The following is a 25,611-nucleotide window of genomic DNA, read 5'->3' as shown; positions in this document are numbered from 1 at the left end:
GGAAATGGACGCGATGGACGTCGTCGTCGCCACCAAGAAGCCGAAGGCCAAAAAAGGCCGCGACCAAGAAGCCGAGCGACAGCGACAGCGGCACCGAGGAGATGGACATGACCGACCTCAAGCCGCAGGCGGCCGCCTCTGCGACGACGCCCAAGGCCGGCCCAGCGCCAGACAAGCCGAAGCCGAACGCGACGAAGGCGACGACAGTCGCCGGCGACGCCGCCGCGGAGGGCAGCGGGAGCGATACGGAGGAGATGGACGTCGAGCAGGAGAAGGCCAACGCCGCGAAGGCCAAGGAGGAGATTATCGTCGACACAACGACGACGACGAGGAGGAAGCGAGGAGGCGAGACAGCGCAGAAGCAACTGATGAGGAAGAAGAGGGCGAAGAGGGAGGAGGAGGAGGAGAGCGAGGAGGACAGGCGGAAGAGGGAGGAGAGGCGGGTGAGCCGCCTGCTGCGCGGCGTGGGCGTCGTCTTTGGTGACGGCGTCGACGGAGACGCGAAGCGGGAACTCACCCAGCAAATCGAAGCCATGGGCGGCACCGTGTCTCAGGTTTGCCCCGCACGCACTCACGCACACGCGCGCGCGCGCACGCAGCCTGCTGATTGCGCGGTTGAACAAACAGGAGTGGGTGCCGTACGGCGGACGCATGTCGACACACCTGGTGCTCCTCGCGCCCGCCGCCACGGCCCTCTCCTCCCTCGGTACTACCCTATGGACCAGTCCTTCGTTTTTAGCTCTTTTTCGTTCTTTGTCTTCGCTTCGTTCTTTTTGCTCCCATCTCTGCGACTGATAGCGGCGAACGGCGGCGGCGGTGGTGGTGCAGCGGTGAAGCATGCGGACCGGCTGGGCGGGAAGGTGGTGCGGGCCGGGTGGGTGACGGACTGCTGGCGCGAGAAGCGACACCTCAGCGAGCGCCTCTACTATGCCCTGCCCAAGCACTATCTCGAAGACGAGGACGATGATGATGAAGACGACGACGAAGAGGAAGACGTGAGCCCGGCCGACGATGAAAGTGAACAGGAAGAGCCGGAGACTGACAAGACGACGACGATGACGACGACGACGACGAAGAAGAAAGTGATTGTCATTCCTTCGGGTCCGTCTGCCTCGACTTCCTCGTCGACGGCTTCGGCTGCCGTCACCGAGCTGCCGTCCATCTTCGCCGGCTTCTCATTCTACTTCTATGGACACAACAAGAAGAAGGGCAATCACTTCCCCGCCTGCGATAAGGTACCGCACATGCACCACCACACACCGCACACGCACACGGACCACCGCACACGCACACGCAGAACGACATGACACGTGCGTGCTGACGTCATCCGGATGTGAGCGCAGAGCGAGCTGGAGCGGTACGCGGTGGCGTATGGCGCGGAGGTGAGCGAGCTGGTGACGGAGGAGACCACGCACGTGGTGTCGTGGCGGCGCGACGTTGACGCCTCGGTGCTGGCCAGCGGCGGGGTGGGCACCGTCAAGGTGGTCTCGCCGCACTGGGCCTGGGACGCCATCAACACCGCCACCCGCCGCCCCGAACAGCCCTATCTCCTCTGAGTCCAAGACCCCTCATCATCACCACCACCACCACCCACCACCACAAAGAGGTGAGTCTCAAGAAGAGAGATGTAATGACAAAGCCAGCTGGCAATGGTTTATTGTTTGTTTTGGCTTTTTGTTTAGTGGCCCAGCCAGTAGAAGTAGCATTCGAATCTGGAGGTGTAGAGCTGGCACGGGTAGCACCCGCCGACGGCCCGCTTGTCCGGGCTCGAGAACGAGCCGTTGCACACATTGCGCGGCAGGTCCACCACGAACTCGAAGAAGAACCTGTCGTCCCATTGAACCTGGACACCACGTCGTTGTTGCGGCTGGTCAGTGCGTGTCGTGCGGTGGCGCACACACGGTGGCGCAGGGGGCGGGGGGGGGTGTAGTACCTTGACAGTGCCGGGGCCGTCGGGGTTGAAGGTGAAGTAGCTGCGCCAGACGCTGTCGATCGAGGTGACCGGGGTGCACACGCTGGCGCCGGCGTCGGTCCACGCGGTGCCGTTGCCGGTGGTGATGGGCGAGCCCTTGGAGATGGCGACGGGGACGTGCACGGCCTGAACGTCGTCGCACCAGTCGCTCTCGACCACAACTCCGACGACGGCGGACGTCACCACCGCGAGCACGACCAGACAGACCAGCAGAGTCAGGCGAAGGAACGACATGTTGTTGTGTTGGCGTTGTATGTAAAAGTAAAGAAAGAATGAAAGAAATAAGATAACAGCGTGTTGCGGACATTCGGGGAAAGAAAATCTCCTTGCCACTATTCTCCTGTGGCATGTTCGGGGCTTTGTTTTGTTCCAAAAATTCCCCAGTGGATGCGGCTATATCACCGCTCCCTGTGGTAGCTGGCCTTGTGTTGATGTCTAGGCTGGAGTGTGCCAAGCTCAAGATCCAGGGCCCAGTGGCCTCCTGTGGATCTGACTTAGTTGTGACTGTGCTTCACACACTATCAGAACTTTAGAGGTCCCTTACTGGTTTTCTGTGCACCTGTTTATTCAATAGGAACTTTTTGGTTTTAAAAAAGAGGAATATCCCCAAATTTGACTACAACAGAGGGATTTGTTTTCTCTCTCACTCTGCAGCACTCAAGCTCCTTGCCTAAAATTGGTTGGTGGCTTGGTGTTCAACTACTCATCTTGATTTCAACTCTTCTGCAGTATCTTGTCTGTGGTGGGTTATTGACATTTCCAGTTGTGAGGGTGTGGTTGCAGGGCTCAGTTCTTAAGGGTACACTTAAGAGATCCACATCACAACATTGGACCGCGCATTTGACATCCATAAACTTGTGCAGGAGGAGGTGCCCGGGCGCGAGAAGGCCAAGCCACGAGGGCCGGTGGACAGGGGCGCCCTGGGGCTGGTTGACTGGTCGTTCCTGGTGGCGGAGGCGCTCGACAGGAGACCGGCGAGAATGCCGTCAGTAGGGGAGTCAAGCGCCAGGAGCCGGAAAAACGAACGAACAGACAGGACGACGACGTTCAAACGAAGCTTTGTGATCGACGACGTGGCAGAACAGAGGAGAAGAAGGCGAGATCCACGCCTGTCAAGAAGAGGCGCTACGTCGTGGAGGAGGACTTGGAAGATGGGTCGTGGGCCATAGAGCAGTTGGTGAAGGAATAGACTTTCCCAATGTAAATAGCATGCTTCATTCCTTATGCACCATTCCACATGCATCATAATTGGGCTACTGCAGCGCAAATTGTGGTAGGAGGCCTTGTGGTGTTATAGTAGAGCTGGCACAGAAGCTGGTGGTCGGGGATGTACCACCCGCCCCCAGCGCTTGCGTGCAGCTTGCCCAACACGACAGACTCGGCCAAGAGCTGAAACGCCTCGTGCACTGCACCCACACTGGTCAGCTGCTGCCCGACCGCGAGAGCACGAAAGAGAACGTACGCCGCACCTCCTCTTCCGGTCAAGCTGCTGGTCTCGGCCCAGAGTGTGCCGAGCTCGAGAGCCAGGGCCTGGCCTTCCGCAGCCGTCACCTGCCTACGCTCCTCCAGATCCGCCTTGGCTCCAACTGTGATTATGCTCAGTTCAACGCACACTCGCGCTCGCACTCAGTTGATGGAAGCCCTGGGCTTGAGCAAGTACCAAGTATCACGCTGGGCGGTTCTGCTTAGGGTTAGGGTTGCGTCACACTACCGCCAGTCAACAGTCCAACATTGACGCGCCGAGACTCGCGGTCAACCATAGTCAATGCTAGCATGAGTTGGCCATGGCTTGGACGTACGATGGAGGGTGACGGGCAGTCCCGCGATCTGGAGAGTCTGAACCCGGTATGGAATGCGCAACGTTGTTGGCGGTTGGTAGGGCACATACCGATAACCAGTGAGACGGCGGTGGAGCGTGCTCTTGCCCACACCTGTTTCCACCGAAATCAGTCGCTCAATCCTCTCGAACGGACCTGAACGCTCAAGAATGTGTGAAGCGCACCCCAATCACCGTAGAGCACCACCTTCAATGTTCGCTCTGCTGGGCTCGGCGTGGTAGACTGCATTTCCGCCTCTGTGGCACCGCGAAAGTTGAAGCCATGGTGTGTGCGTGTGCGATGGGGCGTGTGCGTGTGCGATGGGGCGTGTGCGTGTGCGTGTGCGTGTGCGTGTGCGTGTGGGCGGAGTATGCGGTACGTCTTCTGCGGGCAAATCGCTTTAACCGAGGCGCGAGCCACTTCATGTACTTGCCCTTCCACGGCGTACCTGCAGTGTCGGCGCAACCGACATCACAAAACCGACGCCAGATGCAGTCGGCGCTGCTCACTCGGTCGAGAGCCTGTCACGCAACAGACTGGTGCGTTAGAATCTGTCGTGAGCGAGTGGGCGGGTTCTAACAAGGTACGCACGGCGCAGGTCTGTGCCACACTGCACAGGTCGTAGGGCTCGAGATGGTCCATCACGCATAGCAGCACGTCTGTGGGTACGCACAACAGGGGGCACGTCAAGCCGGCGTGGCGCTCGAGCAGGTCGTGCCCTTCTGCCCTAGCCACCTTCACAAGAGAGAAAGTGTGAGCAGTCCCCGCGTGAACAACATTTCGGCGTCACTGCAGCGAAGTGAGCAGAGGCGTACGTGTAGCGACCACACCGACGAAGCCGCTCGCAGCCACCGCACGACGCCGTCACCCATCCACCCCTGCTGCCACCTCCGTCAGTCGCTTCCATTGTCAGCCATAAGCTCAGCGCTCATTTCTTCGTACCACAGGCCTCCTTGAAGGGGGGTCAGTAGCAGATGGTAGCGGCCAGCAGCGGCCAACCTTCAACGTTGCTCTCTACTCCTTCAGCCAAGCGGCAGTCAGCCAGCGTTGGTGGCGCAGCTTCTTCGTGTTGTCTTTCTTTTTCAGAAGCGGAGGACAGAAGTGCACAACTTCTTCGCCCTTCTGACCGTTCCATTGGTGGTGGCCATCGCACCGAAGAGGTAAGTGGCGAAAGAAAGAATGTAGTGTGATCAAGAGGGAGGGCAAAAATTCCACGAATAGCATCAGTTGGTGGTGGTGGGCTTGCCGTAGCCGCCGGCGCCGGGGGTGATGATGCGCAGGCGGTCGCCGACGCCCATGGTCAGGGTGTTCTTGCCGCCCAGGTACACCACCCGCCCGTCGGCCTTCACCCACTCGTTCGATCCGCGCGCACCGTCCTCGCCTCCGTTGAGCCCGTGCGGCGCTGCATAATAATGAAAATAAGAATAATAATAGTTAGGCCGTGTGCGGATGCGGTGTGTGTGTGTGTGTGTGTGGTGTGTGCGTGCGTGCGATTGTACCAAAGGCGCGTCTCTCGGACAGGATGCCGACGGTGAGCGGCTGCAGGAACTGGAGCTCGCGCACGACGCCGTCGCCGCCGCGACGCAGGCCCCGGCCGCCGCTGCCCGCGCGGATGGAAAACTCGTTGAGCAGCACCGGGTACTTGCGCTCCAGGATCTCCGCGTCTAAAAACCACACGACACACACACACACACACACACACACACACACACACATGTCAGCATGACGTGGCATTCCCCAGATTCGGGCGCGGGCGCGGGCGGGCGCGGTACCAGTGATGCGGGTGTTGGTCATGTGCGAATGGACGCCCGACTCGCCCTCCCAGTCTGGGCCGGCGCCACCGCCGCCGGCGATGGTCTCGTAGTAGCCCATCCGCTCGTTACCGAACGTGAAGTTGTTCATGCAGCCCTGCCGGCCGGCCAGCCACTGATGAGTTCACCGCACACGCACACTCACCACCGCACACGCACAACCGCACACGCGCGCAAGAGAGGGTACCTGGGAATTGGCGCAGGCCTTGAAGGCGGTGAGGATGACGTCGGTGACGCGCTGGGAGGTGAGCACGTTGCCACCCACGACGCCGGCTTCCTCGGACGGCGCCAGAATCGAGCCCTAGCGACGTCACGTGCGCGCGTGCGGTGAGCAACACTCACGACACACACACACACACACACACAAAAGAGTACCTCGGGAATGATGACGTTGACGGGGTTGAGACAGCCCTGGTTGAGCGGAATCTCGCGTCGCACGAGACACCGGAGGCAATAGATCACGGCACTCATCGTCACCGCACGCGGCGCATTCAAGTTACCTTTGCGCGCGCACGACACACACGACACGCACCGCACACAACACGCGTGAGTACGACACGCGACACTTGCGACCGGCGTCGGGGCCACGTACCGTAGATTTCGTGGCCCGTGCCGGCAAAGTCGAAGACGGCCGTGCCCTGGACCACCCAACGCACGATGATCAGCCAAAGATCGGGCAAAAGATGGTCGAGAGAGGGGACGTACGTCGTTGCGGTCGATGGTGATCTTGAGGCGGATGGGGGTGCCGTCGTCCATGAAGTCCTCGGCGTAGAGGTGGTCGACCGGGTCCAGGCCGTGCTCCTCCGACAGCGTACGCAGCATCTCACGCACCGCCTGCTCGGCGTTGTTTTGCACTGCATCCACATAAATTCAAGAATAAGAAATATTAGAAATTATTACATATAGAAACAAATAAATAATACCTATAAAGAATAATAAATGATAAAAAAACAAATAAAATTATGGTGAATGTACCGTGGAACATGTAGGCCTGCACGACTTCGAGGCCGTACTCCTCGATCAGCTCGCCCACCAGGTGGATGCCCTTGTTATTGGCCGCCACCTGACAAAACACGCACGCACAGTCCGCATGAGCGCGTGCGGTGATGAGTGTGCGTGTGCGGTGGTGCGTGTGGTGATGTGTAGGTGTGTGTGTACCTGGGCCTTGAGATCAGACATGTTGTCTCGCAGGTTGCGAGTACCTGAGCAGGGCACCTCGTTCGGCTGCCTCTCCATCTTGCCCGGCGCCATCAACAGCTCCGTAATTCCCTATTTTACAAAATTGCCATATAATATATAATATATTCATCATTGTTTAATCTGACAGCTTGATTTACTTGAAATACAAAATGTAAATATATATTTTCACATATTCAATTATTAAATCAATAATGAAAGAGAAAATGAGAGAAGCATACCTCTTCCTGGAAGACGCCGTCCTTGACGAGCTTGAAGGACTTGATGCAGGCGCCCTCTTCGGCCAGCGTGTGGGAGAAGGGCGGCATCGAACCCGGCGAAATGCCGCCAATGTCAGCGTGGTGGCCCCGGCTCGCCACGAAGAACACAGTCTTTCCGTTCTTAAACACCTGCGCACGCCGCACACAACACACGCACGACACGACACACACCGCACATGACACGACACACGCAGCACACAGCACGACACGCGCACGATACACGGTCAGCGGCCGGAGCGATGGAAGGTGGAGGAGGTGGGCCTAAGGGCCGTACGGGGGTGATGACGGTGATGTCGGGGAGGTGAGAGCCGCCGGCGGCCGGGTGGTTGGAGACGACGACCTCGCCCTCCTTCCAGTCGGCCCCGAGCAGGCGGACCTGGTACCGCACCGCCTCCTGCATCGCACCCAAGTGCACGGGCAAGTGCGGCGCGTTCGCCACAAGCCCTCCGTCCGGCTGCGCACGTATGCGTGTGCGGTCGCGCGCGTGTGGTGTGTGCGCGTGTGCGGTGTGTGCGATGAGAAAGAGAACGCGATGGGACGCGGGGGGGGGAAGGGTCGAGAGCGTGGGCGTACGCCGAAGAGGGCGCAGGAGAAGTCAAGGCGCTCCTTGATGTTGGTCGAGATGGAGGTGCGCTGGAGCGTCTTGCCCATCTGCTCGGCGATGCTCATGAACCGGTTGCTGAACAGCGACAGCTGGATCGGATCCAAATCCGTCCTGCACGGCATGCGATTTGATGACGTCACCATGTGCGTCTGCGGTGCGTGCGGTGGTGCGGTGGTGCGAGTGTATGTGTGCGGTGATGTGTGTGCGGTGTGTACCCGATGGAGGCCTTGCGGGCCGACTGGACTTCGATGGAGATGTCGCCCCAGTTGGTGATCTTGGCCTTGCACAGGGGCTCGATCACGATCGTGCTCGTCTTGTCGATGATGATCGCCGGACCTACGACGATGTCGTCGGCGCCCAGGTCTGAGAGCTGGTAGACCGGCGTCTTCACCCGCCCGCCCTCGAAATAGCACGTCGTGTACTCCACCCTAACACGACGCGACGCGACGCGACACACAGTGAATGGGTGCGCGGACATGTGGGGCAGCGCTGTGGAGGGTACTTTCTCTCGGAGAAGGGGGCGTCAAGCTTGAGCTTGGGGATGCGCTTGACGTTGGCGGTGACGCCGATGGCGCGGACGCGGATGTTATCGACAACGACAGCGCGCTCCTTAATGGTGAACCCGTACTCGCGCTGGTACTCGGCCTTGAAGGCGCCCTCGTAGTCGCCCTCGAACTCGCTTCCGACTGCCGGCTGCTTGGTGCGCAGAATCGTGTCCGTTCCCTCGTACCTCAAATCCAGGTACGGCTGCAACACACACACACACGCGCGCGACACACACCACACACACCACACACACGCACACGAGGATGACGTCAGTAAAATGTCATTTATGACGTATGGCAAATTGTAGGGTGGTGGTGCCTCGATGATGATGGAGCCCTGGTCGAAGCCGACGGCCTCGAGGCGGGCGGTGGCCTTGCGGCCCAGGGCGTCGATGCGCTGGGTGAGGTAGCCGGCCATGCTCTCGCGAGAGTAGGTCTGGGCGCAGGGCTCCTGGAACTCCTCGACCATGTCGGCCAGGCCCAGGCCATAGGCAGACAGGATACCGGCGAAGCGGTGAATGAACACCCGGCGCATGCCCAGCATGCGCGCGATCGCACACGCGTGCTGGCCGCCGGCGCCGCCGAAGCACGCCAAGACGTGCTTTGACTGCGCAGAGAGAAAAAATGAGTCAAAGTCAAGTCAAAGTCAAGGTCGTGGTGGTCTGGGCTACCGGGTCGTGGCCGCGGGCTTCGGTGAGCGCGCGGATGGGGCGGCACATGGTCTCGTTGGCCACTCGGATGAACCCGTAGGCTACCTCGTCGGGCGTGAGCTGCTTGGCGTCGCCCTGCTTGGCGTGCCACTGGTTGATCTGCGCGGTGAGCTCGGCGAAGGCCTTCTCTGTGCCCTCCTTGTCGAGCGGCTCCTTCTCCGTCGGACCGAAGATCTTGGGGAAGTACTCGGGGAGCAGGCGGCCTGAACCCAACACCTTCGATCAGCGCACCGCACACACGACACACGCGACACACGACATGCGCGCACATGGCACGACACGCACGGACACGTACCTAGCAGCAAGTTGGCATCCGTGATGGCCAGATAGCCGCCCTTGCGATAACACACAGGACCCGGGTGCGCGCCCGCGGACTCGGGGCCGACGACGAACAGGCCCGAGCGGAAGAAGAGGCGGGAGCCGCCGCCAGCGGCCACGGTGTTGATGTCGAGCTGCGGCGATTGGATGGTGATGCCCGCGGTCACCGTCTCGTAGACCTGCTCGTAGATGCCCGCATAGCGCGACACATCTGTCGACGTACCGCCCTGTTTCCACCACCACCTCGTGAGCCATGTACACAAATGTAGTGACATTGGTGATGATAAGAGGAGGAGAAGAAGAAGAAAACGATGACGAGGGCCGGTACCATGTCGAAGCCGATTGCGGGCATCTTCTCCTCGGTGTCGGTCGTCATGGCGTAGCCCACCACACCTCCTGCAGCCCCAGAAGAATGTCATCCCACGTTTAGGAATGCGTCAGGAATGCACGCTGTAATGGTCGAGGAATGCAAGGGGGAGAAAGGGAAAGGGCTTGGGCGAACCAGCGGGGCCGGAGAGAATGGAGGAGGAGCCGCGGAAGCGGTCGACGGGAGCGAGTCCGCCGTCGCTGCGCATGAAGGAGATGCGCACGTTCTTGGTCAGGTGCTCGTCGAATCCCTTGGAGAAGTTCTCGATGTAGCGCTTGATCAGCGGCGTCAAGTAGGCGTCCACCGTCGCCGTGAAACCTCTACAAGCCGAGTAATTAGAAAAATTTAAAATGAAACCTGTAATAAAGATAAATAATAATAATAAACAGATAAATAATATAAATACTAATAAACGAGGGAAAAAAGGAGAGTTACCGAGGGACGATGCGGAACATGCTCATGACCTCGTGCGAGAGCGAGATCTGCTCGAAGCCGATCTTGGCCGCCACTTGGCCCACCAGTGCCTCGTGCTCGTGGAAGGTGTACGAATGCATCAGCACCACGGCCACCGCCCGGATGCCCGAATCGTAGACCGCCTGTAGCGTGCATGTATGTGTGTCGAGGTGTGCGTGTGCGATGTGTGCGGTGGTGCGTGTGCGGTTGTAAGAAATGATTCTATGAGAGCTGAAAAAAAATGAGAATGAGAAGACGTGGGTTTGACCTTGAGGTCGGCCTCGAGCTTCTCGAGATTGGGCTTCTTCAAAATTTCGACCCACTCGAGCGTGGTGCCCTTTACGTAGTCTGCAGACGTCACACAAGCAATCAGCTGTACAATTCAAGAAAGCGAAGGACGGGGGAAAAACGAGAAAAGAGCGAAGGACGACGAGATAAGAGCAAGCGTACTGCCGGTAGAGGCAGAGTCGGCGGGGAGGTTGGACTCGGCGCCCACCAGACGGACGCGCTCCTCGACTTCGACCACCTGCTCGTAGAGCATCTCGGGCCTCTTCATGCTCAAATCGAAGATATCAGGTCGCGACTGGTTGCCTACACTCTAACTGTTAGTGTGTGCAGCTACGCGTGTGCGTTGTGTGCGGTGGTGTGCGGTCGTGTGCGTGCGCACCGATGCGGAGGACGTCGCGGAAGCCCTTGGTGACGATGAGGGCCGTGCGCTCGCCCTTGCGTTCGAGCAGGGCGTTGGTGGCGACGGTGGTGCCCATGCGGATCCACTTGATGTGAGACGTGTCGACGCAGTCCTTGGGGATCGACTTGCCCGTCACCTGCGTACGCGTTCGTGCGCTTGCGTCAATAAAAGAAGAAGCAACGCGCGTGTGCGGTGGTGCGTGTGCGGTGGCGTGTGCGGTGGCGTGCGCGGCGTACCTCTTCGAGGATGCGGCGGATGCCCTCGCGCGGGGCATCGTCGTAGTTGCTGGGGTCAACCGACAGCAGCTTGCACACCCTAAAGCCGGGCTCGCCTGGCACCTGCGAAGGTTGAAGGCCCCCAATTATTTTAATAAGTAAATCATGATAATTGATGAAGCACGAAAATAAAAACATCAATCATAATAATAATATATTAAAAAGATTGGGCGTACCTCGGCATAGATGTCAGTGAATGTGCCGCCACGATCGATGGAGAATGTGCACTTCTTGTCCGCCTCCACTACTTGCTCCATCTCTTGTTCTATAGAAAAATCGGTTTGGAACTACACAAATGAAGATCAATCTGCAATCTTGATGCGATGGAGCGTAAGGTTAGGGTGAGTGCATACCGCAGCGTATCAGTTCTGGCCACAGATAAAACTACGCTCTGTGCGGTGGTGCAGCGTGAAGTCGCGACTTCTTTCTTCTTTATTATTATTTTGGCCATTTTTATTGGTGGAGGTTACCGCGGCTGACAGACCGCTGTACCCAGAGTGCAACAACTGACCGCCGTGAATGGCGGTGCACCACAATGCGTGATTACCACGCCAGGTCACGAAGCGTGGAGGACACCTTTGCTCAGCAATTGACATACACTGCACCGTGCACTGTTTTTTCCCTTTTTTTGCCACCCATTTCCTGATTTCTTTTCAACCACTTCCACCACGGCAACGACCAAACGCAACGTTACGACCGTACGACATGAAGACCGCCCTTATCGCCATTACCCTTCTCTGTCTCGCGCTCGCTAGCATTGGTACCTCTCCTTCTCTCCCCCCCTCTAATCCTCCTTGGCCAGTTCTCTTCATCTTTTCTTTCATCAATGCAATCTCCCACTGATCTAAAGCTCAAATCAATTCCTTCGTCTTACTTCTGGTCCTGAGGGACTTGCGTCTTCCTCTCATTCGCTCTCAATTCATCTCCCCCTTTGGCATTCTTCGGCTTTTAAGAGTTGGCGAGTAGCGAGTAGAGCGTCGATTACTTAATCGATTGGCAACGTGTACAGTGGTGATGGGAGACGAACTGGAGGAGCAGCAGCAGCAACCGCAGTGGGCGGTGAAGGTGGAGGAGGGACACAATCCCGACGAGGTGGCCGAGCAGCACGGCTTCATCAACCTTGGCCCCGTGGCCAACCTCAAGAACTACTTCCTCTTCGAGGCCAGGCACCAGAACAAGCGTTCCACCCAACACGCCGCCACGGTAAGCCCAACATGTGTACTCAGATGTGTTGATCTAGAGGCCTGTGTGCAACGCGTGTGAGACACACTGCCGACTGTAACTTGTTGTGCTGTTGTGTGGACAGTCTCTGGCCGAGCACCCCGGAGTATCATGGATGGAGGAGCAGGAGGTGAAGCAGCACGAGAAGAAGAGGAGGAACTAGGCTACCTGCGACCCTGGAGCTAAGCCTACAAATAGCATATGACACGGCTCATAGGGGCCACGATCTCACTTGCCACAATAACACTTCATTTTTATGAGCTAAGACTGAACTAGTCGGTAGCGAGCCAAGAGCGACGTCATTGTGTAGGCAGACGTTCTTAGGGGAGGTTGGCGATGCCTGGGCCTGGCCTGTTGACCGCCCACTCGTGCCTGTGTGCAAACTCGTGTGAGACACACTGCCGACATCTTTTCGTGTCGTTTCAATGCCGAGCGGAAGTACGTACTGCACGGGCCAGTGGATGTCGTATTTGAGCTCCTTGGCCGCGTGAAGCACCCAGAACGGATCCCGCAGCAGCTCGCGCCCGAGGAACACAAAGTCTGCACAACCATACCACGCTCATTAGTTGGTCGTGTGTCGTGTGTGCGTGCGTGGTTGTGTGTGTGTGTGTGTGTGTGTGGGCCGGGAATGCGTACCAGCACGCTTGTGGAATATGATTTCCTCGGCTTGAACAGGCTCTACGATGAGTCCCACGGCGCCGGTAAGCACATCAGCCTCGCGCTTGACCTGTTCGGCGAACGGCAGCTGATACAGTGGCCCCACGCTGATCTTCTGCGCTGGGCTGTGTCATGGCAGCGCGCGCGCACGGCGTTGTTCCCGTCAGTGTCGTGCGTGACGTAGATACGTGTGTGTTGTGTGTGTGTGTGTGTTACCTTTGGCCACCGGAAGAGCAGTCGACGAGATCGACGCCCTCGACCTTGACCAACTTGGCCAGCCGGACCGTATCCTCGACAGTGGTGCCGCCCTCGACCCAATCCGAGCTCGACAGCCGCAGGAACAGCGGCTTCGACGCCGGCCACACCTTGCGCACCGCCCTCACCACTTCCAGCACGAACCGCGTCCGGTTCTGCACAGCACAGCACAACACGACGCACACGACACACACTCGTTATTAAGCGTCATTGCACCAACCGCACACACTGCACAGAACACAGGGGTGCGCGTACCTCGAAGCTGCCGCCGTACTCATCAGTGCGGTGGTTGGCGAGCGGCGAGTTGAACGACGAGATGAGGTAGCCGTGGGCGCCGTGGATCTCCACGACGTCGAACCCGGCCTTGTCGGCCCGCACGGCGGCGTCGGCAAAGGCCTGCACGATGGCCTGGATCTCGTCCTTGGTGAGCTCGTGCGGAACCGGCGACTTGTCGTCCCACGCAATCTGCTCATTGACATGTTTGTTGGTAAGCGCGTGTCGGTGTGTGTGTCGTGTCGTGTCGTGTCGTGGTGGCACGTACAGGCGAGGGGCCGACCGGGACCCAGCCGCCCTTGTCCACTGGCACAGGCGCGCCGGGCGCAGGGAAGATCAAATGCGGCGGATATGTGGACGCCTACACACACACACACAGCACACACACACACACACACACACAACACGACGCTCGCGTTAGTTGCCAGGCTTTCGCGTCAAGGTCTGGGGTCAACGCACCTTGCGTCCGGCGTGGGCGATCTGGAGGCCGGCGCGGGCCTTCTGCGAGTGGACGAAGTCGACGATGCGCTTGAGCGGCGCGATGTGCTCGTCCTTCCACACGCCGGCGTCCCACGGCGTGATGCGGCCCACGTCCTGCACGCCGGACGCCTCGAACACCACCAGGCCCGCGCCGCCCTTGGCAAAGGCGCCCAGGTGGGTCAGGTGCCAGTCGTTCATCAGACCGTCCACCGACGTGTAGGTGCACCTGCAGTGAATAATAATCATAATTAGTTAATAAAACAGGAAATTTTTGTTAAAATAAATAAATAATAAATAAATAAATAGACGAAATATAAAAAGGAGTGCACGTACATGGGGGAGACGACGGTGCGGTTCTTGAAGGTGACGTCGCGAATCTTGAGGGGCGTGAAGAGGTGCGGCACGTGACGAGGCGTGCCGCGCTGGGCGGCCGGTCCGGGGTCCTCGGCGGCATAGCCGTCCCAAGGGGCCACGAAGGGCGCCAGCGTCGGCGCCTCCTCGCCTGTGCTCTGTTGCTTGTGTTCCATTTGAGTAAGGAGTAAGTGGTTCTTCTGTGTTCAGTGTTCTGTGTGTTGAAAAGACACCTCCAGTCACGAGGGACCGTCTTATTTATCCAAAGGTAGCCCCTGCCAGCAGTCGGCGATAGGGCGCAAGTTGTTCGCCGGGCCACCCGGAGACAGGCAACCCGGTATCTCCGTCACATCTCCCAAAGAATGAGCAAACATTTCCGAAACAAAATACAAATTCGAAATTTATTATTTTTTGACCGAAAACAGACGCGTTGGCCCATTCTAGATTTCCACCGCCAAGGCGATGAGAGATGAAGAGGCGAAGCGTGGCGAGCGTGGTCGCTGCAGAGGGCACCCTGTTTGATGCTTGTGTGGCCACCCTGGTCACCGTCATCCCTCCTGCCCACCACCAGGCCCTGGCTAAGTGCGCTTTCAGCCCCCCATATGAAATAATTGGTGCAATTAAAATACAAAATACTATTGTATTTTAATTCATTGGTGGGGGGGCACAGAGCAATCGCGGGTGGGCTGGGCGGTGATGGGTGCGTGCGAGTGGCACGCGCCATGCACCACTGGCAGCTGACTGACGACTGCACGCTCGCCCTGCTTGGCTACCTGTCGTACCATTTCCCCACCGATGACACTCACCGCCTCGATCTCTCGTACTCCCCCATCCTCTTCTTTTTGACAGTTTCTAAAACAACTCTTCTCACCCTCATCCACACACCCATGGTGGATAATGGAATGAATGTTAGGAAGTGCATGCATTTGTCGGAGGAGGCGCTGATTGAAACGGCTTCACTGTGGCACCACCTCACCACCATGGCCACGCCAAGGTACCCCCACCCACGTCCAATAGTAACTAGTGTGTTTTTTATTATAATTATACTAAAAAGAAAATTTGCTTGATGCACAGAGCGAGTGATGAGTTATTACGGGCGCTGAGTCGAAGCGCTGTTGCGGAAACCCTGGGCGAGGTCTCATTCCGCTCCCACTGCGACGTGACGCTCCAGGGTCTGCGCCACCTGGGCGCATTTCCCAAGCTCAGGTACTTGCTTGCTAGCAATGCATTCGATTTGCATCACTGCTCATGATTGATTGCGCCAATTGCTTGTTTTTTTATGCTTACTTTTACAGAAAGCTGAAGCTGCACTTTGATTATAAGCACAAGGAGCAAGCGATAGGTGTGCTCAGTGATGTGTGCCCTCAGCTTGAGGTAAGTCTGACGTACCGCCTGGCAACACGCACCACCGCACACATGTGGTTGGTGGTCGCAGGCTTACATCCAATTCGGCACAGGAACTATCCATGCCAATGCCGCGCTGGACGGCCGACATGTTGGCTCAGCTGCCCAATCTCAACAGTCTCCGCAACAGCCGACTGTCGTTGGAATTGCTGGAGCAGCTGCACGCCACGGGCAGGCTCAAGCACTTGACCTCCCTGCGCGGTTGCCCCGTGTCGGTCGACTGCGAAGCGGCCGGCAAAGCGTTGGTCGACCTGCTGAGCGAGCCTGGCTCCAAGCTCATCGAAGGACCCAGTCTTGACAGGTTTGCCGTTGGCGAACTCATCCAGCGCATCACCTCCCAGCAGCAACAACAGCAGAAGCAGAAGCAGAACGAGCTCATCGCCCCTCGGTAAATCATCAACTGCTCACGCACGCGCACGCGCACCACTCAATCCCCAACAGTCCTCCTAAAACATGAGCTCAATTAATAATCACAACCAATTCCGTGGCAGGCCGGCTGCGGCACAGAACCCTCTTGCGTCGTGGACAGGCCTGAATCTGTGGGACCAAGCCTGGCCCGCTGCCAGTTTGGTCCCAGTCCTACAGGCCTTCCCTGCGCTCCGCAAGCTGGAGCTTGGCGCCAACAAGCTGGAGAGGCGTGCCGACAACCGACTGCCGAGCTCGCAGCTCACCTTCGCGTCGGTCGCAGCCGGGTTCGAAGCCCTGCCTCACCTCAACGAGCTCGTCCTCATTGGCTTTCGTTGCGACGATGTCGCATCGTTGGCAGCCCTGCTGCCACCGGACTGTACCGCCGCCGCCGGAGGATCATGGCGGTCGAGCCTGGCCAAGCTGACGCTGCACAGTGCCTGCCTTTCGGGCGCTTTCATTGCGGCGATGACCCACGGCCTCTCTGGGCTGACCTCGCTCGACCTGGACCACAGCCCGGAGATCACAACCGCGTCCGGCCCAGCCTCGGCGGAGCACGAGCCCGACGAGAGCCTCATGAAGGCCCTGTCCGAACGCGACGACGAAGGCGGCCAACCCAAGCTGGCCCAGCTGCGCAGCCTCACCCTCAGCGGCTTTTTCAGGCACCACCAGCCCAGGAGGCGGCGCAGCTGCAGCAGGGCAGACGAAGCGGGCAGCTGTCGTTTCCATCTGCGGCACCCGCTGCTCGAGCACCTTGTCGTGTATGGCTGCGGATCTGAAAGCGATGACGACGACGACGACGACTACGACGACGACGACGACGACGACGACGACGACGACAAGGCCGAGCGTGGACGACCGCTTCGCATTGGCTTGACGATCGAGTGCGCCGGGTTGCGAAGCTGTCGGATCGACGCCCGGGATATGCACAGTCGGGACTTGGTGCGCACGGTCACGAGCCTGAGCGAGTCGTCGCCCCTGCTCACCAGCGTCCACGTTTCGCTCGATCGCGATCTCGACTTCGATGACGACTACGATGGCAACAACAGTGGCAACGAAGCAAGGACAACTGCCGACCAGCAGCCATCATGGATACCTCATGCGCTGCACCGTGTGGTGTCGGCCTGTCCGCTGTTGACCACCGTCATCCTGACCGGCCAGCCGCCGCTTGGGGTGGCACCATCCACGCTGCAGCGACTCCCCCAGGCCCAGGGGGCGGTGCAATTAGAGGCTCGGCTGGTCGTGGCGCCCATAGACGACGGCGGCGGTGGCGGCGGCAGCGGGGCCAACTTACAGCGGCTCGAGCTATCGGGCCGGTGGTTGTTGTCAGGTGGCAGGCCCTTGTCGATGTCGGCCGCAGGGCCTGAGGCGCCGCCAGTCCAAGGCCTGCTGGCGCGGTTCTCCCGCCTGACCCGCCTCACGCTCGACGCCAACTGTACGCCCGCCAACTCGCGCGATCACCCGACGCCGTTCGCCGAGGCGGAGCTGCGCGCCCTGGCGCTGCTGCCCTCACTCGAGACACTCTCGATCCGGGGCGTGCTCTCTAGCGACGACGATGACGATGACGACCCGGGAGCCACGCTGGCCATCGAGGGCGGCGCCGGCGCAGGCGGCGGGCACCGGTGGCCACAGCTGCGCTCAGTGAAGGTGCGGCATGCACGCTTGGCCACGGCGACGATTCGTCACGTGCCACGGCTCAAGACGGTACGCCTGGTGACCCACTCGCCCAAGGCTCTGGTCATGTCGCTGGCTGTGGCGCACTGCCCCTGCCTAGCACAGTTGCGCGTCCGCTCGGCCGCGCTCCCACCTGGGCTCACGGTGCGCCTGATGAGTAACGTCAACGATGCGGAGGCTGAACCGGTGGCCGAGGGCGCCTTCGCTGGGTGCCCGGCACTGCGATCGCTTCGCCTGGAGCCAGCAGACCGAGTGCAGATGAGTTCTGCTGACTTAGCGACCGTCGTTGCGGCCTGTCCCGTGGTCCAGACGGTCACCGCACAGTGTTCAGGGTGTGTCACCCAATAGCGATGCACCCAAGGCCTGGGCACTGCCCGTGGCACGGAGATCTATTTGTTATTGGTTCATTGATTTGCGGCAAGAAGCCCTCACCCACCCATCCACACCAAAATCAGCACATACATACACACTGATTTTTGTGTGCCTGCCCACCCACACCTCATTTCCCCACAATCTCACACACCCTCTTCCTTTCATTTTCTTGACTGGCACAGGACGTACCGCCCGGCAACATGCACCACCCACTTGCTGACCGCCAACTTCGGCACAGGAACTATCCACGCTAACGGTGCTGGCCGACGCGGAAATTCAGCTGCCCAATTTCAGGCTCCCTCGAGCGCTGGATGCTGCACCACGGAGTGGAGGCACACCTGTGTGAGGCAGGGGCAGTGCGCCACGGCGGTCAACGATTAGCCAGCGGCGCCTTCGCTGGGTGCCGCGCTGCGATTGCTTCGCCTGGCTGGCGACCCTCGTTGCGTGGTGTCAAACGTGTTCATTCAACATGCTGATGCTAATTGGGTGGCGGAGCTGGTGTCCCATGAAACGGCATAAATGGAGGTCAGCAACGGGTGGTTGGACACCGGCAATAGGAAGTACCCATCAATCGAGAACTACCTACAAACTCCGTTCGCGGCCGCCACTTCCTGGTACTGGGTAAATCCGCGCCAATCGGCTGGTAGTTGGCCCACTGGCCACCCTGACCACTTCTTCAAACCTGCGAACTACACCTCTCCCTCCCCAACTACCACTTCTTCTTCAACCCACAAAACACAATGGTAAGTAACCACCAGAAGAAAAGTTCGGCTGCCTCTTCACTGAGCTTGACCACGTGTCTCCCCTCTTCCGACCCTGCAGTGCCAGTTTGGTTGCTCGACCGCCAACATGACCCGCTCGTGCAAGCAGTGCGGAGCCAAGTACTGCGCCTCGTGCAACAAGGGCCAGGGCGGCAAGTACGTCCCTCGCTCGGGCGCCTTAGGAGATCTCTCGGGTAGTATGCGTGGTACGTACATATCTAACTTTCGTGGTTTGGGGGGGGGGGTGAGCAGGATGCGCGCCGCCAACGTCTGCTCTTCGTGCAACAAGAACCCTAACTGAGCATGCAGCTAGCCAATCACGGCGCACAGAGAAAAATAAAATAGAACAGACAAAGCGCAACTTCACTTTATCTGATCTGTCTCTTGCCACCTATCGTGCCTCCGAATGCGCTGCGTCCTGGTCTTGGCCCTCCTCTTCGCTTCCTCTCTTTTCGCCCCAGCCCAGGTGCACCCTTACGCTTGCTTCCTTGTTGCTTCAAATTTGCAGCAAATTTTTTCTCTTTTTATGAAATTATTTTGTCACAAGATGAAATACAACAAAATAAAAGAACGAAAGCGATGGCCAATCTATTTGATCGCTTTCTTGCTTCCCACTCCCCCCTCCCGCGCGCCTATTGTCCCCGCAAACTACAGTGCGGGTTTTTTTTTGTATTTTTTTTTTGGCCAAAGCAAGGTTTCAGTGTTTCCTCACCTTGTGCAGGTGGTGGGGTGGGATAACGGTTTGGCGCGCACGCCGCCCATGGGCTGGAACTCATGGAACCACTTCGGGTGCTCCATCGACTGCGACCGGCAACCGTTCAATTGCATCTCCCAGGCCCTCCTCATCCAAATGGCCGACGCCATGGTCCTCGCCGGCATGAAGTACGCGTTATTCCCCGTTTGTGCGTTTGTGATGACTTACCGGTGTGGCGTGTGGTGGCGTGCATTGTGTGTGTGTGTATGTGTGTGTGTGCTGCGTGCGTGCGTGCGTCAATTTGCGTAGGGATGTTGGCTATGAGTACATCAACGTCGATGACTGCTGGCTGGCCAAGAGCAGAGCTCCCGATGGCACCCTCCAGCCCGACCCGAAGGCACCCATCGCACACACCGCACACACCGCACACACACTCGGGTGCTGACATGCCGATTTCCTGTGTGAGCGCAGCGTTTCCCCTTGGGGATCAAGTACGTGGCGGACTACATCCACAAGAGAGGTCTCAAGTTCGGCATCTACCAAGACTGCGGCAAGCAGACTTGCGAAGGCTTCCCCGGCAGCTTCGTACGTGCGCAGCTGCGGGCCGGGCGCGTGCGCGTGTGATGGAGTGTGCGCCCTCGGGACTGACGGAGAACCTTCTGCCACAGGGGTACGAGGCGCTGGACGTGAAGACCTTCGCCGAGTGGGGCGTGGACCTGCTGAAGCTCGACGGGTGCTACTTCCCGGTGGACCAGATGGAGGCCAAGTACACCCAATGGTCCCAGCTCCTCGGCAACGCCTCCAGGCCAATGGTCTTCAGCTGCAGGTGACAGAACAGCTACACGACGAAGACATACCACACGTTTTTTTCTCACATTCCACCACAGCTGGCCAACCTACGCCGACCTGAAGAACATGTCGGTGCCCTGGGCCAAGGTGGCCTCCGTTTGCAATCTGTGGCGCGAGTGGATCGACATCCGTGACGAGTGGGCCACCATCCTCAAAATCGTCGACTACCAGGTAAACAAACACAAACATCAACCTACAACCATCGCCTGATTGAACACATTGTTCACGCCTTGGCCACCACTACCAGGAAGAGATGAAGCTTGCGCAGTGGGCTCGCCCCGGTGCCTGGTACTCACCGATGCAACACGCCGCACACGCCAGCACAACACGAGGGCGCTGACTTAAGGGTTGAATGCAGGAATGACCCGGATATGCTGGAGGTGGGGAACGGTGGAATGACCTACGACGAGTACAAGTCCCATTTCTCGCTGTGGGCCATGATGGCGGCGCCGCTCATCGCCGGCAACGACATCCGCACGATGTCCCACGAGACGCGCACCATACTCACCGCGCGCGAGGTGATCGCCGTCAACCAGGACCCCTTGGGCCGCCAGGGGTGCGTAAATCACCGCGCGCACCCCACACGCTCACGCACACAGACAAACGCACACGCACGCGAACACGCACACGCACCACCTCACACGCACACAAAGCTGATTGTGTGCGGCGTTCAGTGGAAGGTTGAGAGCGCAGAGCGGGCTGGAGGTGTGGACGAGGAGGCTGCACGACAACTCCCAGGCGGTGCTCTTGTGGAACAGGAACACGAGCCGGACCAACATCACCGTGACCTGGTGCGTTTTCCACCGAAAGGCGCCTTTTCTTTGTTTTGTTTTCTTTCTTTTTCCATTGCCCCGACACTGATCCGGGGGCGGCTGCACACAGGGCCGAGATGGGACTGGCTTCACGTACGCAGAGGGTGCGGAACCTGTGGACCGAGTCGGACGAGGGCACGTTCGTCAATGCCTTCACTGCGCCGGTGGAACCACACGGAGTGGTAATGGTCAAAGTCTCACCCACCTGATTCACGTTTGCCATTTCGGTGGAAATTGGTTTTCCGCCTTTTTTCTTTCTCAACCATTGGATAAAAGCTGAACACATTCTTTCGCCCGTAGCAACAGCTTTGTTATTTTATTCATGTTCACCTGCACTACAACGTCCAAGATTTCCAAAAGGCGTCATAGAATGGAAGTGGTGGTGGTATGTGGCCCTTCCTGCTTCCCTTTCTCTTCCAACATTGTTGATCATTAATCTATTGATGATCTTTTTGTGGACCTTGCTCCTCTGGCATGTGCGAAGCATCCCAGTACGTTCTTTGTTTGCCCAGACGAATCAAGATTGAAGCTTCTAAGAAGGCTGCCTTTCATGTTTTCTCTGTTCTGTGCAGAAACAATTTGCCGTATGTGCGGCCGAGCGTGCAAGACAAGCCAAGCTCGGGCCAACCATGAGAAGTTCTGCGTAAGTACGACCCATCAACTGATGTCCTCATGCGTCGAATGATTCAACTTATATATTCGACTACTGTATATGTTCAAGACACTGAACCCAGAACGGCCAAAGCTTCGGCCCAACCTGCCTTCTGTGTCGACAACTACCAGCCTGCCTACCCAGTTGCCGCCTCTCCCTGCCGCCCTCCCCTTTCTTCCAGGGCCACTACCGTCGCCGTCACCGCCCGCAACATCGACCGCCACGTCAGCTTCGACTTCTCCCACCACGACGACTAGTCTTCCCTTCCCACCACTCTTAAGAGCGCCGGGCCACGTCACCATCAGCGCCGGCCTACACCACCAGCATATCAACCACCTGAATGCAGGGACGGCATCGCCCTACGAACAGGCGGGCAGCCCGGCCATCGTGGTCCTGCAGCGGAACGACCGGGTCACGCTGCGGCTGCGGATCCAGACGCCCACTTCGTTCACCGGCCTGGCCCTGTCCGTGCTGGTGGTGGGCGCCCAGAGCAACTCGTCCTCTTCGGCCGATGTGTTCTGGGACCTCGAGCGCCTTGACCTGCCGCCGCACCACCACCAGGCTGATGGCGCAGCGCTGTACCACATCGCCACCTATGCTCTGGACGACCTCAAGTGGACATCACTGGATGAGGGAATGGCCACCGCCACGCTGCACGTGACCGTGCTCGAGTCCAACGTGGTCATCCTGCGGCACGAGTTGGTCTACGAAAGGTCGCGTGGCAGGGAGAGCCAAGGGAAATAAAGGCCGTATACTTCGCAGTTAACTGTCTACTGGATGCGCGAACGCGCGATCGCGCATTGGCTGGAATTTGCACCCGGAGAGCAGAAGAACCCGGGACAGGCTGGGAGCCGAGTGGACCAGCTTCCACTTCGAGAAGCTCACCGGCGAGGCCAGGGTCACCAACGACACGGCCAAGAATCAGCGCGAGTACCTCGCTCACCGGGTCTACCAGAACTGCGTGCCCGCCATCGCCGACGGGGTCGCCCAGTGGACCGACGACGTGGCCGAAGCCGTCAACGAGGCCATCGGCGACAAGCAGTTCGTCATCACCATGGACCCAGTGATCTCGTCGTGCCCCTACACGGTGTGCGTGGGTGCCAAGAGCATCGAAGATCTGTTACGAGTAGAGAAGGCCCTCTAATAACCCACCAGCACCCCCTCGCAATAAAACACTTTTCTTCAAAACGTTGAATAAAACGTTTCGTGTCAATTAAAAAAATAAATATTTCGAATAACCAAAATTATTAAATTTTTGGATGGACTTGCCCAGTGGGCTTAGAGCGCGCTCTTGGCCCTGACGGACGAGGCCTGCTTGAGCTGGTCGGTGAGGGAGGCGAAGCCATACTTGTAGAACGAGAGGTCCTCGTTGTCCATGTCCTCCTTGCCGGCCTCTGGCAACAGCTTGCCCGGGTTGCACACCGACGCCGGGTCCAACGTCTACGCACCACCGCACACGCGTCGTGTAAGCACACGCAACGCGCCGATGACACACGCACCAACACGCCGCACACACGCGCAAAGCGCACCTTCTTGATGTCGGAGAGCAGCTTGATGCTGGACTTGCCGATGTACCGGCTCATGAAGGGCACGTGCTCGTAGCCCACGCCGTGGTGATGGCTCAACGCGCCATTGTTCCTACATGTGCGGCGTGTGCGGTGATGCGTGTGCGGCGTGTGCGGTGAGTCGAAGGGGTGATGGGAAGTGGTGCGAAAAGAGAGAGGTAGCCTGAACCTGAGGATGGCGGTGGTGGCGGCCTTCTTGGCGTCGAGGTAGATGCTGAGGTCCTCCTCGCCGTGGACGTCGTCCTTCTTGTCGAGCTGCTGCACGCTCGCGTAGTGGAAGTAGATGCACACGCCCGACGTGTAGGTGTGCGAGATGTGGGCGCCGATCCAGCCGGGCGCGTTGCGCTCCTTGAAGGCGTCGAGCACGGACTCCTTGACGTCCTTCCACAGGAGGAGCAGGTTGGAGAAAGAGACGGCGGTCTCGGCGACGTCCACCCACAGGCCCTTCTCGAGCAGGAGATCGCGCAGCATGGGCAGGTCGTATCGCTTCTCGTGCCACGACTTGCCGGGACCCTGGCCGATCCAGAACCCGCCGGCCTCCTTGGCTGCACGCGACCACGTCAGTCAGTACAACACACGCCGCACACACACACACACACACACACACACACACACACACACACACACACACACACACACACACACACACACACACACACACGATAGCGGCAAAGAGATATGTGCGATGCGTACCGATCTTGAAGACCTTCTTCTTCTGGAAGTTGACGTTGTCGACCTCGCCTTCGACGCCGACGATCATAAGGCAGATGTTCTGGAGGTCAAAGTTCTTGAAGCGCTCGAGGAACTTCTTGAGGAGCTCGGAGAAGGCCGACACGAGCTTCGACGACTTGGGCTTCATATGGAACGACAGCCGCGTCTCATCCGGATCGTACAACCTGCACGCGAGCCTTGATTGGTGCACAACACGCACGACACGCACAACACGCACAACACGCACAACACGCACGGCACGACGGCACGAGAAGCGAGTGGCGGAGGAATTGTGACGTACCGGACCATGGCGGGGTGGGATTCCTTGCGGACCATGGTGTGGATGGCCGCGACGCCGTGCTCGAAGGACGGGAAGAGGATGCCGTGGAATTCCTGCTTGGCCGGAATCTTGTGCACCCGCATCACCGCCTGCGTGATCACGCCCATCACGCCTGGACGCCGGGAGGGAAAAAAAGAATAACAATGAATTAATATTTCAAATAAATAAATAAATAATTAAATGAAGTCAACCGGTTATTGTTTCGAACCTTCGGTGCCGATGAAGAGGTGCTTGAGAGCAGGGCCGGAGCCGTTGCGCGGGACGAACGGGGTGGTGATGGTGCCCACGCCCGGCGTGACGACCTTGAGGGACAGGCACATGTCCTCGATGTCGCCGTACTTGTCCGACTGCATGCCTGTTGTCGAGAGCGCTCAGCAACAGCGGCCCCCGACGTACACACACACACACCACGCACTAGGAATGAAATTGTTGTTCGCAATAAATACCCGAAGAGCAGGTGGCCAACCAGCCGCCCAGGGTGGACCACTGGAAGGAGTCGGGGTCGTGACCGAGGGAAAGGCCCTCCTTCTTGAGCCCGTTCTCGAGATCGGGACCGAGAATGCCAGCCTGCACGACACGACACGACCAACAACGACACGTGGAGCGTGTGGAGGACAGGGAAAAGGTCAGAGCGCGTCGATCAGCAAGACGGCGTGTGAGAGGCGGTCGTACCTCGAAGCAGGCGGTCATGGTCTTCTTGTCGACCCAGAGCATCCTGTTCATTCGCCTCAGGTCGAGCGAGGCCACGAACCTGTTCTCGATCCGCTCGGCCTCGGTCGCGCCCACGATGTTCGTCCTGCACCACCACGCGACAACAATAAGTAAAATAAAATAAATGAATAAATAAATAGAACAAATATGTAAATAGAAATAAATAGGGCGCGCTACACGACGAGTCAGATTGACGTACCTGCCGCCAGAGGGGATCAGGTGAGCCCTGTGGACGTGAGCAGCCTGCACGATGCGTTCGACGTCCTCGTGGCTCTGCGGGTACAACACGCAGTCGGGCGCATCCGTGATAACACCTATGTGGATGAACGCAGCAGTAATTAATTGAAAAGTAGATGATCCAAAAATAAATAAAGTGAGTAAATTGAACAATTGGAATGAATTGATTG

At 58.5% G+C, this 25,611-nt stretch overlaps 11 protein-coding genes across 11 annotated transcripts in view; 5 read left to right on the top strand and 6 right to left on the bottom strand.

The window, feature by feature from the left end:
- The window catches only part of ACA1_258020 (5-oxoprolinase (ATP-hydrolyzing), putative), a gene marked incomplete at both ends in the record, with an annotated part of 1,168 nt that extends 1,059 nt beyond the window's left edge, over positions 1-109 (bottom strand). The window contains one exon of the mRNA XM_004333535.1: positions 20-109. Within this exon, the coding sequence (XP_004333583.1) occupies positions 20-109 (90 nt within the window). The remainder of the gene's footprint in view (positions 1-19) is intronic.
- Positions 102-1,556, top strand: ACA1_258010 (BRCA1 C Terminus (BRCT) domain containing protein; the record flags this gene model as incomplete). Its single annotated transcript, XM_004333536.1, has 4 exons — positions 102-554; positions 628-706; positions 829-1,235; positions 1,344-1,556. The coding sequence occupies 4 exons, from the start codon at positions 102-104 to the stop codon at positions 1,554-1,556; spliced, it is 1,152 nt and encodes a 383-aa protein (XP_004333584.1).
- Positions 1,557-1,678: 122 nt separating this feature from the next.
- ACA1_258000 (uncharacterized protein) lies at positions 1,679-2,206 on the bottom strand (the record flags this gene model as incomplete). Its single annotated transcript, XM_004333534.1, has 2 exons — positions 1,679-1,843; positions 1,934-2,206. The coding sequence occupies 2 exons, from the start codon at positions 2,204-2,206 to the stop codon at positions 1,679-1,681; spliced, it is 438 nt and encodes a 145-aa protein (XP_004333582.1).
- A 1,187-nt stretch (positions 2,207-3,393) lies between these two features.
- Positions 3,394-4,431, bottom strand: ACA1_257990 (uncharacterized protein; the record flags this gene model as incomplete). Its single annotated transcript, XM_004333533.1, is given in 7 exon segments — positions 3,394-3,400; positions 3,435-3,558; positions 3,772-3,945; positions 3,975-4,046; positions 4,169-4,237; positions 4,256-4,310; positions 4,381-4,431. 7 exon segments carry the CDS (start codon positions 4,429-4,431, stop codon positions 3,394-3,396), a joined length of 552 nt encoding a protein of 183 aa, XP_004333581.1.
- Positions 4,432-5,012: 581 nt separating this feature from the next.
- ACA1_257980 (5oxoprolinase) lies at positions 5,013-11,274 on the bottom strand (the record flags this gene model as incomplete). Its single annotated transcript, XM_004333532.1, is given in 27 exon segments — positions 5,013-5,191; positions 5,289-5,453; positions 5,562-5,715; positions 5,788-5,901; positions 5,976-6,100; positions 6,193-6,238; positions 6,306-6,454; positions 6,576-6,663; positions 6,759-6,802; positions 6,816-6,828; positions 7,019-7,186; positions 7,332-7,433; positions 7,446-7,511; positions 7,631-7,772; positions 7,877-8,089; positions 8,164-8,408; positions 8,499-8,813; positions 8,878-9,119; positions 9,212-9,461; positions 9,563-9,630; positions 9,737-9,921; positions 10,037-10,197; positions 10,323-10,402; positions 10,505-10,645; positions 10,722-10,878; positions 10,979-11,080; positions 11,194-11,274. The coding sequence occupies 27 exon segments, from the start codon at positions 11,272-11,274 to the stop codon at positions 5,013-5,015; spliced, it is 3,795 nt and encodes a 1,264-aa protein (XP_004333580.1).
- Positions 11,275-11,722: 448 nt separating this feature from the next.
- On the top strand, positions 11,723-12,401 carry ACA1_257970 (Endoprotease FURIN, putative; the record flags this gene model as incomplete). The annotated part of the gene is made up of 3 exons (XM_004333531.1): positions 11,723-11,777; positions 12,027-12,220; positions 12,324-12,401. 3 exons carry the CDS (start codon positions 11,723-11,725, stop codon positions 12,399-12,401), a joined length of 327 nt encoding a protein of 108 aa, XP_004333579.1.
- Positions 12,402-12,558: 157 nt separating this feature from the next.
- Positions 12,559-14,430, bottom strand: ACA1_257960 (NADPH dehydrogenase; the record flags this gene model as incomplete). Its single annotated transcript, XM_004333530.1, has 8 exons — positions 12,559-12,610; positions 12,685-12,778; positions 12,875-13,020; positions 13,112-13,305; positions 13,406-13,615; positions 13,692-13,784; positions 13,883-14,129; positions 14,237-14,430. The coding sequence occupies 8 exons, from the start codon at positions 14,428-14,430 to the stop codon at positions 12,559-12,561; spliced, it is 1,230 nt and encodes a 409-aa protein (XP_004333578.1).
- A 293-nt stretch (positions 14,431-14,723) lies between these two features.
- On the top strand, positions 14,724-18,085 carry ACA1_257950 (uncharacterized protein; the record flags this gene model as incomplete). The annotated part of the gene is made up of 6 exons (XM_004333529.1): positions 14,724-14,836; positions 14,925-15,032; positions 15,365-15,460; positions 15,550-15,628; positions 15,712-16,046; positions 16,150-18,085. The coding sequence occupies 6 exons, from the start codon at positions 14,724-14,726 to the stop codon at positions 18,083-18,085; spliced, it is 2,667 nt and encodes an 888-aa protein (XP_004333577.1).
- A 1,545-nt stretch (positions 18,086-19,630) lies between these two features.
- ACA1_257940 (alphagalactosidase, putative) lies at positions 19,631-21,434 on the top strand (the record flags this gene model as incomplete). The annotated part of the gene is made up of 8 exons (XM_004333528.1): positions 19,631-19,768; positions 20,036-20,149; positions 20,233-20,390; positions 20,452-20,584; positions 20,661-20,701; positions 20,772-20,969; positions 21,088-21,204; positions 21,296-21,434. The coding sequence occupies 8 exons, from the start codon at positions 19,631-19,633 to the stop codon at positions 21,432-21,434; spliced, it is 1,038 nt and encodes a 345-aa protein (XP_004333576.1).
- Positions 21,435-21,854: 420 nt separating this feature from the next.
- On the top strand, positions 21,855-23,021 carry ACA1_257930 (uncharacterized protein; the record flags this gene model as incomplete). The annotated part of the gene is made up of 3 exons (XM_004333527.1): positions 21,855-21,861; positions 22,059-22,590; positions 22,706-23,021. The coding sequence occupies 3 exons, from the start codon at positions 21,855-21,857 to the stop codon at positions 23,019-23,021; spliced, it is 855 nt and encodes a 284-aa protein (XP_004333575.1).
- Positions 23,022-23,155: 134 nt separating this feature from the next.
- Positions 23,156-25,611, bottom strand: part of ACA1_257920 (uncharacterized protein) — a gene marked incomplete at both ends in the record, with an annotated part of 2,774 nt that continues 318 nt past the window's right edge. The window contains 9 exons of the mRNA XM_004333526.1: positions 23,156-23,317; positions 23,407-23,515; positions 23,612-23,987; positions 24,136-24,338; positions 24,455-24,605; positions 24,702-24,848; positions 24,940-25,060; positions 25,166-25,289; positions 25,404-25,518. Of these exons, the coding sequence (XP_004333574.1) occupies positions 23,156-23,317; positions 23,407-23,515; positions 23,612-23,987; positions 24,136-24,338; positions 24,455-24,605; positions 24,702-24,848; positions 24,940-25,060; positions 25,166-25,289; positions 25,404-25,518 (1,508 nt within the window). The remainder of the gene's footprint in view (positions 23,318-23,406; positions 23,516-23,611; positions 23,988-24,135; positions 24,339-24,454; positions 24,606-24,701; positions 24,849-24,939; positions 25,061-25,165; positions 25,290-25,403; positions 25,519-25,611) is intronic.

The sequence above is a fragment of the Acanthamoeba castellanii genome, assembly GCF_000313135.1.
Source record: "Acanthamoeba castellanii str. Neff unplaced genomic scaffold scf7180000084769, whole genome shotgun sequence".
Classification (NCBI taxonomy): domain Eukaryota; phylum Discosea; order Longamoebia; family Acanthamoebidae; genus Acanthamoeba; species Acanthamoeba castellanii.
This window is presented reverse-complemented; position numbering and strand designations above follow the sequence as displayed.